Source organism: Piliocolobus tephrosceles, chromosome 20 (assembly GCF_002776525.5).
Source record: "Piliocolobus tephrosceles isolate RC106 chromosome 20, ASM277652v3, whole genome shotgun sequence".
Taxonomy (NCBI): Eukaryota; Metazoa; Chordata; class Mammalia; order Primates; family Cercopithecidae; genus Piliocolobus; species Piliocolobus tephrosceles.
The window spans coordinates 14,262,876-14,275,504 of record NC_045453.1 but is presented as its reverse complement, the minus strand read 5'-3'; the positions used below and the strand labels follow the sequence as shown (position 1 = coordinate 14,275,504).

At 43.4% G+C, this 12,629-nt stretch overlaps 1 protein-coding gene across 2 annotated transcripts in view; it reads left to right on the top strand.

Annotated features, from left to right (window-relative positions):
- Positions 1-12,629, top strand: part of CHD6 (chromodomain helicase DNA binding protein 6) — a 211,496-nt gene that overhangs the window by 164,593 nt on the left and 34,274 nt on the right. For both annotated transcript variants that reach the window (XM_023227895.2, XM_023227896.2), the window contains 4 exons: positions 983-1,072; positions 3,179-3,282; positions 8,881-9,010; positions 11,654-11,714. In XM_023227895.2, coding sequence (XP_023083663.2) covers positions 983-1,072; positions 3,179-3,282; positions 8,881-9,010; positions 11,654-11,714 — 385 coding nt within the window. The remainder of the gene's footprint in view (positions 1-982; positions 1,073-3,178; positions 3,283-8,880; positions 9,011-11,653; positions 11,715-12,629) is intronic.

The following is a 12,629-nucleotide window of genomic DNA, read 5'->3' as shown; positions in this document are numbered from 1 at the left end:
CACTCCAGCCTGGGCGACGAGCAAAACTCCATCTCAAAAAATAATAATAATAATAAATATTCTCAGAATTATTTGAGTTGATTGACAGCTGGGATGAGAAATGGTATACCAGAGATAATAAGGGTTCTTTGCAATCTGTAAGTTCTGACTTTGTGTGTTTCCACTTACAACTTGAGCCCACAGTGGCACTTTCTACCCAGATCTAATAGATACAAATTGTGCTTTCTTAGAGGCCTTTGTCGTAGTCCATTTTCTGCTGCTATAACAGAATACCACAGACTGGGTATTGGCTCATGACTCTGCGGGCTGGGATGCCCAAGAGCATGATGCCGGCTTGTGGGCAAGGGTCCTCCAATGGCGAAAGGCATTACTTTTATTACATACCTATAGCATCCGGCAAGATGCAGAGCATGTAGTAGTTGCCTGACAAATACTTGCTTAATTGCTTTGTCTGAGACATGTTTGATGCATTCCCATGGAGCCTGATTGTGGTCCATACAGAATAAAAATGAATTGAGCACCTCAGAAGAGAAGACATATTGCCATGAAAAATAGACACTTGCCTTTATTCATTTATTCATTTAACTGTGTACAAGTGAAACTGTTTGAAAGCACCACTGTTCACCCTACTCACTCTTCAGTAGCTGGCCTTTCAGAAGCTACCTCTGCCTAAGAGGTCACTGTGGCCACATGGAAGGGGTGAGTACTCTTAAAGATGAGAAGCGCTGTCTGTTCCTGCTGCCCGCTGTGGCTCACAGGATGATTTAACAGATAACTGATGTAGTCATTTTTTTTTGTAAAATGGGAATGAGCATAATAATGTTTTGCCATAATGTTTTGTTTCTCTAGTGCCTTCTCTTCTATTGCTTCATAATATTAACTACATGGGAATGTCCAGAATTTCCCAGTGTTAACTTGGGCATGTGGTTCACAGACAGTTATGGTTCTAATTTGTTTGCATTAATGTGTTCAACTTTCATAGAGTACTTTTGCGAGTCCGGATGCTGTACTATCTAAAAGCTGAAATACTGGGAGAAGCAGCTGAGAAAGCATTTGAAGGAACTCCTGCCAGGTAAAGCAAATCAAACTTAACATGTCAACATTAAATAATTGACATAAAATGCCTATTCATGGAGCTGGCCAAACTTGCCTGTGCTTAAAGAGGCCCATGTTCCTCCTACCCCCTGCCCAGGACCAGTGACCCGGATGGGAGAACAGGCAAGTAGAATAAGGATAATTCATCAGGTCATCTACAAATAAAATAAAGGAGAAAACCATTTCTTAGAAACCTAGCTTTTGGTGAGTTAGTTCATTTTATTTCCCTCAAAAGTGTTGTAAATTTTCTTTTAAAACAGTCATTTACTGTAGAGTGAGTGTCAGTTACTGATCTGACATGTATAGACTGGAAGTTTTACCCACCATCCCATTCTTGGCAATAGTACTCATATACGTATTTCTTTTATTTGCTGATCATATGAATAATATGTGTGGCCTATTGGATTTGTTGCATGTTAGTTTTGCAAATTAGTGTTTTGAAAGCTATAGAATCCTGTGGGAGTATCCCAAGATTTCCAAGAGTGAGGCTACCAGGTTCCCAACTGGCCCTTAATAAAGCTGTCAGAAAGACCCAGTTTGTAAATGGGGTCACCAGGTGCAGTTTGCTAGCCCTGTGCACACCTGTCATTCCTAGAGAATACCAAGAGTGCTGATATTCGGACTTTGTGTTGAGATTACCTGGGGCTATGGTTTCTTCTTTCTCTTGCTTTCCTTTGAACAATGCTAGTGTCTCTAGAGTTCATAGGAGCTCTAAAGTAAGAGGGAGGAACATAGACAACCCTACCCATGGGGCAACTTATAATCAGAGCCAGGCTTCTCAGCAACTGTTGTCACTTTTTATGCCTTTCAGAGTCACTGTTGTAATTTCCAGCAGGGATGGGGAGGTTGTGTGTTTGATAGACAGGTTCAATTTGAGTCATATAAATGCAGCAGAATTCCGCCTGATAATTTCCATCAGGTGTTACCTGGCAGAAGTAGTCTGCACTTACCGCTGTCATGTGTAGGAAGTCATAGGTGGTACCTAGGTAGAACACGGAGAGAGTAAGTCCGCTGCCCACCCTCTTCCTTCCTCTGCATTCCTCTGTCTCTTACTGCTCCTGTTAAGGTTGAATACCTTCTTGTGGAGAAGTTGCCATGAGACATGAGCAGCAGTTCATCCCAGAGAAGTCCTTCAGCCATGGCACTGTGCAGGCAGAGCCATGGATCCCTGGAAAGGTGGGGGTCAGGAAACACTACCCCCACAGAGGAAGCTGGGCCTGGTAGGGAGCATTCAGTCCTTTGTCACAGTAAGAGCCTCACGGAAGAAGAAACTTCGGAGGCAGCTGGAGGGGGAGGGAGAAGCCATCTAGGTGCATGCTATTCCCTAAACCCCAAAGCCTTAAAAGCGAGGACTGTACTCAGATGAATGAGGACAGTGAACTTAGAGTTTATATGAGCTCTCAAAACACGGACAGAAACTCAGAGAGGGGCTAACACCTGCATGTCTGGCCTAGGGTGAGTTATGTGCATCCCTCTGGCCAGGGGCAATGCAGTTTTTTATCATTTTTAATCTAATAGACCACTGCCAGGAGGTGCCACCTGTTATGGCACTTACTCTCTAAAAGGCCTCCTGATATACCCACTTGTTCCAGAGTGGACTCTTGTTCTTAAATGGTACGTAAGATCTCTACTTGTTGCGGCAACATACTGAGCCACGATGATTTGGTTACTATTTTAAACATTCAATCATGTATGAATTCAACTGTTGGAGAAGCTCTACCTTCAGATGTCCAATATATCAATGGCCTTTGCTATGGTTCACATAAGGTGCACATTAGAACTCCATACATGTGGATCCCAAAATGCCACCCTGGACCAACTGACATTGGGTTCTCCAAGAGGTGCTTCAAGACTGTGTCAGGCTGTCAAAGGTGGAGCCTGGAAATCAAGTACTTACGCTTAAATCACTCCCTAAGTGATTCTCATGCAAAGCTCTGGTTGAAAAATGATGACCCACAGCCTTCCTAACTCTTTTGTTTATTGTTACCTTAGCATCTCAGCATGCCACTAGGACTGTGGCCTAATACCAGGGTTGGGCCGGTAGCTTTTGTGTTGTTTTGAGTCTACGCCCTTCCTTCCCTAGGGAGCTGGATGTGCCTCTGCCCGACATCGACTACATGGAGATCCCAGTGGATTGGTGGGATGCTGAAGCCGATAAGTCCCTTCTCATTGGCGTGTTCAAGCATGGTGTGTATTTCTCTGAAGGCGTTCCCTTCTGGATCAGTTTCCCCCAGGAAGGATGAGTTCAGCCGCTCTGAGCTCGGCATGTTCCTGCGAAACTCCATCATTCTGTTACACATTCATCTTAAAAAGTAGAGCTTCACCACTGCCCCCTTGGAATTTCCACCAGATGAATATATGGCTCACAATAATACTGCGAATATTATATTACTGAGGAACATTCAGGCCACAAAGAACCTGTTTGGTGTATGTCTTCCTCCCTTGCTTGTCCATGCTGTCAGATATGGGACTGCCTCTAATAGTCCCAGTGCCTGGCACATAGTAGGCACCTTGAATGAAGGAGTAAATAAATGGTGGGAAACGCTAAGTTTCAGCATTTCATATATGTGCAGAATTATAAGGTCATTCTAGATAATCTGTATATTCCTAGTGTGTATCTTTTACTCCCTTGGCATTTAAAAAACTAAGCACACAAAATAGCATAGACTATCTTTTTTAAAAATTTGGTAATTGAGCCACTAAAGGGGACTGAGAGGTTTTTTAAACACTTAGAAAAACTGAAGTAAGTGCTCCCTTTCTTCACCTCTGGCAGTGTTTTAAACAGCTGCCCTTGCTTTCAGCCAGCTGCCAGCCATTAAAATGAATGATGAAAGGGTCAAGTGATAGTCACCCATAGTATGCCTGATAGACACTTTCCCTGCCAGGTGAATCAACAGAAATGTTAAAATGAGGAGCAAGGTTTAAAGTGAAAAGAATTAGGTATACCTGGCTTTAGCTATCAACTCCACTGCTTACTAAATGTGTGACATTGGGCAAGTCATAAGCTTCTCTGAGTTATTTTCTCACTTATGCAATGGAGGAGGTATAGTATCAAAACAGCCTACCTAGGGATTGTTTAAAGATTAAATATTACATTAAATGTAGACCACCTAGAACAGTGCTTGGTACATAATAGGTGCTAGGTGCTATTCCACTCTACCATATTACTCTACCTTTGGAAGGTTGTTAACTTTCTAATGCATGTTCTTTAAAGGGAAATCTTCAATTTTTACAGGCTAACCAGCTATATTTAAGTAACAACCATGCCTATACATATTTTAATTTGGAATCCACTCAAAACTTGGATGCTGGTATTGAGAATGCAGGCTTCAGTGGTGCAGTGCTGCTGAGAACCCTTTGTCAAACTGCTGGGGTTAGGCTAAAGCGGTGCTGTCCAGTAGAACTACATGCGATGATCGAAATGCCCTAATTCTGCACTGTCTGCTGTGGAAGCCACTAGCCTTATGTGGCTGTTGAGCACTTACAATGTGACTAATGTAACTGAGCAAGTGTATTTGTATGTACTTTTAATTAATTCAAATTTAAATAGCCCCATGGCTCCTCTGTTGTGACTCCTCTGTTGTTTGTTGTTACTTTAGCATCTGTTACTAGCATCTGTTAGTGGCTCCTCTGTTGGACAGTGCAGAGGTAGAACTCAGCTCCAAAGTAGAAAGAAGTGTGTGACCTCCCTGTTAGTCACAGGGGACCACAGTGCAACCCAGACTTGGTTTAACCTAGTTTTGGAAGGACCCCAGAAGACGACAGGCTGCTAAAGACAGCCAGATTCCAGAGCATCTGAATTTGGTGTGTGGGGGAAGGTCCAGTGACCCTGGGTCTCATTTCAGTGGTGGTTTTAGGGCACATTGACAGATCCCTGCATGGCAACAACATGCTGTGAAAAGAGAACACATCTGAAGTCCCAGAACTATGGCAGGTAGAATTTAGATGCTGCTATTTCTTCCTCCCCCACCCCAACACACCCACTATAGACATACAGAAAATCAAGGCGGATCAGGACTTGGAAGAAACAAGGCAAGTCCCCAAATGCAGAAGTCATTCAAAGCAGAACTGAAAGCTTAGGGGGCCAATATGATAGTGGACCAGAGGCACTGGGTTTTTAATACCCACAGAAATGGAAAACATGGCCTTGAAAGGGTTGCCCCTCCAGGAAAGGGAAGCAAGAAAAAGCTCTCTGGTCCAAGAAAGCAGAGCTAAAGAAACAGATCCCTGAGAGATAAAGAGATGAAGACATGAAAGAGAAGAGGAGACGTAGAGGACAGAGTGAAGTTGACATCCAAGAGGTGAAACAAGACATGCCCAGAAAATACTAACAACAACCCGGTAAGGCAAATCAGTATCACACACAGTCTGTGAGGCAAAAAGCACCATTTTTCATTGTGTAATGAAAGGGGGTCATTACACAATGATGATAGATGCAACTCACCGGGAAGATATAATAATTCTCATGCGAAGGACACAGCCTCAGAATGTGTAAAAGTGGACAGGAATCTAAGGAGGTCCAAGACGCTTTCTCACCTGGAAAAGACAAGTTATTTTTGGTGCTCCACCTTCTAGTTTCCTAATCCCTAATCACCATTCAGGGTATTGGGATTAATCAGTTGATCTCTTAGTCCCATATTGGAGATAGAGTCAGCCCAGCTGATACATAAGGTCGCTCCCAAACTCTTCTGCTCATTGAAGCAGGTTTGGGGAGTATAAATTGTTTTTCCTGATCACACCTGTGAGATGTTAAGATGACACTTCATCACTCAATTCCATTCAGAATCTCACAGATTGTCAGTTGAGGTGAACTTGGAATTTACAGTTACAGCTGAGGGGCAGAGGCCTTGAAAGTGACTTGTGCAGTGTTTGAAGTGTCTCATTGTACAGGATGAGTTTAGCAGATAATGCTATAAAGACAAGAGAAGAAACAGCCTCTGTTCTCAGTGCTAAGAAACTAATCCTAAGCCATAAATGCAGACTCTGCATAGGGCCAGATCAGTTTAGTTGGATGGTTACATTGGAGTCAACTTAGATGAGGTTGGACAGATGCCTCATGGGCCCATCCTCCTTGGCACCCTCCAGAGTCATCAGATCCTGCCCCTGCCTGGCTGCTACCTATTCCATGAGCTTAGTCTTAGACCTGTCCTCATCTAGGTAGCACATCTGACCACCCCTTTCTAATCCTAGCCCTCATCACAGTATAACCAAGCACACACAACATGTCTTACCAGGTGACAGCTTCTCAGATAGTCAGCAGCTCTGGAGATGTGATACTCAGCCATTTTCAGAAAGCCAGTCTGTCTAGTGTTCACTTTTCAGGGATATTGTGTCAGGAAGCCCTCTTCATTTCACCTGCATGCCTTGGTTAAGTATGAGCTGTAGGGCTGCAACCATTTTCTTTGTTAAGAAACACATGACTATTCGTTGGCTGAGGTTTTGTGAATCTTTTTTTTTTTTAAGAGTGTCTCACTCTTGTCACTCAGGCTGGAGTACAGTGGCGTGATCACAGTTCATTGTAGCCTTGAACTCCCAAGTTCAAGTGATCCGTCCACCTCAGCCTCCCAAGTAGCTGGGGCTACGGGTGCACACTACCATGCCTGGCAAATTTTTTTTTTTTTTTAATTTTTTGTAAAGAGGGGATCTCGTATGTTGCTTAGGCTGATCTCGGATTCCTAAACTCAAAACAATCCTCTTGCCTCCACCTCCTAAAGTGCTGGGATTACAGGCGTGAGCCACCATGCCCGGCCTTGTGGATCTTTTAGTCCGCTCCAGACAAAGCCTGCTGTAACCCTGTTAAATGAGATGAATATAGCCATGGATCCATCTCTAAGCTGACCCCATTAGCACTGGCTTAGTTTTTGGTTGGAGCTTTAGCCTGCAGCAAGAAGGCTTCTGTGGCAAACCTATTCTAAATGATGCTCTTGACAGCTCAGTTGGGTTGAGTGACTACTGCCCCTCCAAGGTAGCCTGGATCTGTGAAATTTTCCATGCCATACGGACTTTAGTATTTCTGTTGATATTCTTAGAGAGCAGCTTATAGACTAAGTGAAAAGAGGCAGGCAGCGGACACCCCCTCACAGGCCTGTCACATTGCTGTTTGTGTTTGTATTGCTGTTGCAGCTCCTACTGGCCTCTTTTCAGTACAGTTGTTAGGGTTTTCTAGGGGACTAAAATAGTCATTCTTCCTCACCTCCAGCTTCACACCTAATTGAGAAATAAAATTACTGAATCTGTCTCTAGGCTTCAGATCCACACATGACAAGAGAAAGTCTACAGAATAGAAGCTTGCCCAGGTCAGGGAGGGTCCCAGCCTGTTCCATGCCTGAGCACAGAGTGTGAAGGTGGTTTACTCCTGTACAGTTGGCCTCCCTCAGTAGTAAGGGGACGGTAAGGGAAGGATTTCACCATCTCACCTGTCATTTAAATTAGCCCTCTCTTCATGAGGAGCAGGTGGAGAAACTGACCGGACCCTCCTTAAAAGGAGTATTGGGGAAGTTTCTGTTTTGATGTGAGCTGAGACAGGAACATGGGGAGAGGGTGAGAGCGATTCTTCTTTCTACAACAATGATTAGAAGAGAAATAATCTAGGCAAAATCGACTCATCTGGTCAGTTGTTTGTTCAGTCTGTACCGTGTCAGGCCCTTTGCTAGATACTGACTATATAATGATGAGCAAAAATAGATACAGGTTCTGCTCCTAGGAAGCTCACGACCTCATGAGAGACTTAGAGCAGTCAAGTAATTGCCATAAGGAATAAGTGAGTAAAGAACATAAGGCACTGCAGAGCTTCTCATGCCAGGTACCTCATGTGGGCAGCACCTGTCATGGAGATGGCAGGAGAGCCACTGTGAATTAAAAGATCAGCTACCCACAGCTCCTCAGGGAAAAGAACCAGGTGCTACCTACAGCGTGAAGGATACAACTGCATCAACAGTGATACGAGAACAAAAACCAAGATAGAAATGAAATACCAAACACAGTAAAATCAGGTTTGTTCCTAAGAGCCAGGCTGGTTCTTATTTACACTCAGCTCTTCCATCTCCTGTCATGGAGACTCTGCCTTTTATGTGGCCAAATGCTGTCTCATTCTAAGAGTACATTAGGTTCAATAAAATAAATCCTCACTCATAGACTTTATCAAACTGAAAATGAGGATTATTAAAATCGTTTTGCTTTCTTTTTGAGGCCCCTCTTCGGGGTCAAAACACTGTCTGTTGTTAACTTTGGGGTGTGATGAGGAGCAATTCCAAAGCTCTGGCCAGCGTGGATTAAGATTTGTACTGGAGTTTGTGATACAGAGGCCAGGCCACAGGTCTGTCTTAATGCAATAAACAATCATTGTAGTTCTCTTTATATTTCAGTCCTGCCATCCATCATGTTGTTCAGCTTCCCTTTCCAACACATGGGATAAAAGTGAGCTATAAGAAAACAAGGCCCACTAAGGACATAACAAGGTATCCAGTGTTGAGGATGGGGGAAGAAGTTGCAAAACCAACTCACAGGAAGCAGCAAACAGAATTGTATCTGTACAGTTGCATCTTTTCGTGGACACTGAGTATTTCCGTAAGCCATTGTTTATTGGTCAAACACTACTCAAAGGTGTCCACATTAGCACCAGGATCTTTCCCTGATAGTCTTATAGGATCTCATTAATCTTAAATAAGTTTTTTTTGTGTGTTTGTTTTGTTCTTTACTAAATAAAGAAAACAAAAAGACTAGTGCCCAAAGCAAATGTTGTGAGTTCTAACATGACTTCGGGCATTTCTCACCACTCTTGATCAGGTTATGAAAGGTACAATGCCATGCGAGCAGACCCAGCACTTTGCTTCCTGGAGAAAGTTGGGATGCCCGATGAGAAGTCCCTTTCTGCAGAACAGGGTGTTACGGATGGGACTTCAGACATTCCTGAAAGGTGAGAAGCCACGTGGGCCAGCCCTGATGTGACATGCCATGCCACTGATCTGTGACCCCTTCCTCATACACCCAGCACACTTTGTATCTCTTCCTCAGTGTCTGGCATCTCCCTACACCTTGCCACACTGCCGCTGTTTTTCATAATTTGAACCAAATACCGGTTCCTATTCCTCATGAGTTCCCCAGGCTGCCCACCTTTCTAAAAGTCTGCCCAGCTTTTTAACCATGCCCATCCCTTGTCTGGTCAGAGGATTCCTGTGGAAGAATTCAGACCTCCCATGCCTGACAGAAAGCTAAGAACAGACATAAGCACAGCCTTCCTGACTTTGAACTAGTTCCTCAGCTGAAATTCCAGTATTGTCTGAGGATTGCATAGTCCCTGAGCAAGATGGATTTAGGGGCCGCTCCTTGACGGCCATGGCATTTCAGCTTGTCCATGGATTCTGCGCAAAAAAGTATGGAAAGCATCTCCTTTGACTGATTTTTATTTACTCTTGACATAAATACATAGGAAAACTAAATAAACAGCTAAAAATTGTAGTTCTTCAAATTATATCTATATGTTTGAAAACATAGCTTTTTTTTTTTTTTTTTTTGAGATGGAGTCTTGCTTTGTCGCCTAGGCAAGAGTGCAGTGACACAATCTTGGCTCACTGCAACCTCCGCCTCCTGCGTTCAAGCAATCCTCCTGCCTCAGCCTCCTGAGTAGCTGGAACTACAGGCACACGCCACCATGCCCAGCTGATTTTTGTATTTCTAGTAGAGACGGGGTTTCACCATGTTGGCCAGGCTGGTTTTAAACTCCTGACCTCGTGATCCGTCCGCCTTGGCCTCCGAAAGTGCTGGGAATACAGGTGTGAGACACCACGCCCGGCCAAAACATAGCATTTAGCTCTTAGCATTTATCTCTTAGTTTCTCCCCAAAAGTAGCAGATACTGCTTTGCGTTGCCCAGGACTGTGGACAGACCTGAGAGTGTGGCACTGCCAGGAGCCCCTAACTATTTGCTCAGGCCAAGAAAAGTGTGCAGTGCATTTTCCATCTGTCCTTAACCCCTCATGATCACTTCAGCTGCCCCAGCATGTTTCTTGAGGACAGATAACAGAGACGCATTCTGGGCGGTGTTAACAGAGACCCATATGACTGGTGATTCTCATGTTACATTCAGTGATTCAGGGAAAACACTCCCTGGATGGGTGCCTGAATGTGGCGTAAAGGCTATTTTTTGTGGGTTGGCTTTTCTTTCTACGGTTAAGCAGTAAAGTCAGGAGCTTATCTTGCCTCTAGGACTTGAGCAGCAAGGACAAGAATATTTGGGACAGGAATATATCAAAGTCAGTTTTTTGGGGTTTTTTTTGTTTGTTTGTGTGGTTTTTTTTGTTTGTTTGTTTGTTTTTTGAGACGAGGTCTCACTCTTTCACCCAGGCTGAAGTGCAGTGGCATGATCTCGGTTCATTGCAGCCTCCACCTCCCGGTTTCAAGCAATTCTCCTGCCTCAGCCTCCCGAGTAGCTGGGATTACAGGCACCCACCACCACGCCTGGCGAGTTGTTGTATTTTTAGTAGAGACGGAGTTTCACCATGTTGGCCAGGCTGGTCTCGAACTCCTGACCTCAGGTGATCCGCCCATCTCAGCCTCCCAAAGGGCTGAGATTGCAGGCGTGAGCCACTACACCCACCCTCAAAGTCAGTTTTTAAAAGAATCATGAAAAACAGGTAGGCATCAGCAATAGTTAAGCTTACGAAAGAGAAGACATTAGGCAGCTGAGCTAGCGTCAAGGGTCTGATGGTAACAAGGGGAAAATGTCCTTGTTTACCAGTGACAGCAGAGCTCCTTTCCAAGCCAAGGAGTGATTTTTGCCAAATGTGATTCTGTGGGAAGATTCGTCCTACTGTGACCAGGGAGTTGCAACATTAGGCCTCATTTGATGTGCACAGCCTTCAGTTTCTAGAGTGTGTTCTTTTATCAGAATCACTTGTTCAGATGACTCTTGATGGGCAGGAATTACCTTTTTCTGAACTTGCCTGAGTAGGCATGAGGCTGGAGCCTCATGCTGCAGTCTCAGTTGATAAAAGTCCTTGCCTGTAGAAGTGGTAACTGTTTGGTGATAGTTTCTTTCATTCTCAGTGTCTCTTGAGTTCTCCCACAAGGGAGGGAAAAACTAAGACTTGGAATGCCTGCAGTAGAAGGGATCTATTGTCAGCCCTCCTTGTCTGTGGATGTAGAACTCTCAGATACAGAGGGCTAACCACATCTGCCGATATTGGTATCCCTGAGGATCCAAGAACCAATCCTCCGTGGATACAGAGGGCTGACTCGGAAGTCCCCCTTTATTCATGGGGGATACCCGAAATTTCAGATAGCACCAAACCCTGTATAAACTGTGTTTTCTCCTATATAAACATACCTATGATAAAGATTAATTTATAAATTAGGGACAGTAAGGGATTAACAACAACAATAATAGAACAATTATAACAATATACCATAATAAAAGTTATGTAAATGTGATCTCTCTCTCTCGCCCTGTCTCTCCCCAAAAATATCTTAGTATTTTTGGACTGTGGTTGACCAGGGTAACTGAAACTGTGGATAAGGGGGACCTAGGTAGTATGTGATGCCTTTTTTTTACTTTTATTTAGAGGCAACACAGACAAAGAAGACAATGCTGAGGACAAAGTAGATGGCCTCCAGAAACAAACGGTGAGTCAAATGTGCAGTATTGGTTGTCTACACTGTCTTTCATATTAAGAAAGAAATTCCTATCTTGGTAGTGATCTGGGGGAACTTGATTGCATTGCTACAGTTACATTGCATTTTCCCCAACATTTTATTATAAAAACTTAAAATATACAGACTGCAATTGCATTTTTATTCTAATTAAACTTTTTATTTTGAGATAGCTATGTATTTCAGAAGCAGTCACAAAATATAATACAGAAATCACATATACCTTTTATCCCGTTTCCCCTCATAGTGGCATCTTACAATATTGTAGTACAGTATCACAATCAGGATACTGATATAGATAAAGATACAGGACATTTCCATGACCACAAAGATTCATCCTGTTGCTGTCTTATAACCATGTCCTCTTCCTTCTGCCTTCACCCCTCTTTAAATTCCTGGCAACCACTCATCTGTTCTCTATTTTTTATGATTATGTCATTTTAAGAATGTTCTATAAATGGAATCATACAGTATGTGAACTTTGGGGATTGGCTTTTTCACGCAGAATAATTCCTTGGGATTCATCAAGGTGGTCCTCTGTATCAACAGTTCATTCCTTTTCACTGCTGAGTAGTATTCAGTGGTTTGGAGGAACCACAGTTTGTTCAACCATTCATCCATTGAAGGACATCTGGGTTGTTTCCAGTTTTTGACTATTAAGTCCACTGTAAACATTTGCATATAGATTTTTGTGTGAACATACATTTTCATTTCTCTGTGATAAATGCCCAGGAGTGTAATTGCTGGGTCACATGATAGTTACATGTTTTGTTTTTTAAGAAATTGCCAAATTGTTTTCCAGAGTGGCTGTACCATTTTACACTGCCACTAGCAATGCTTGAGAGATCCACTTTCTCTGTATTCTCCATCCTCACCGGCATTTGGTGT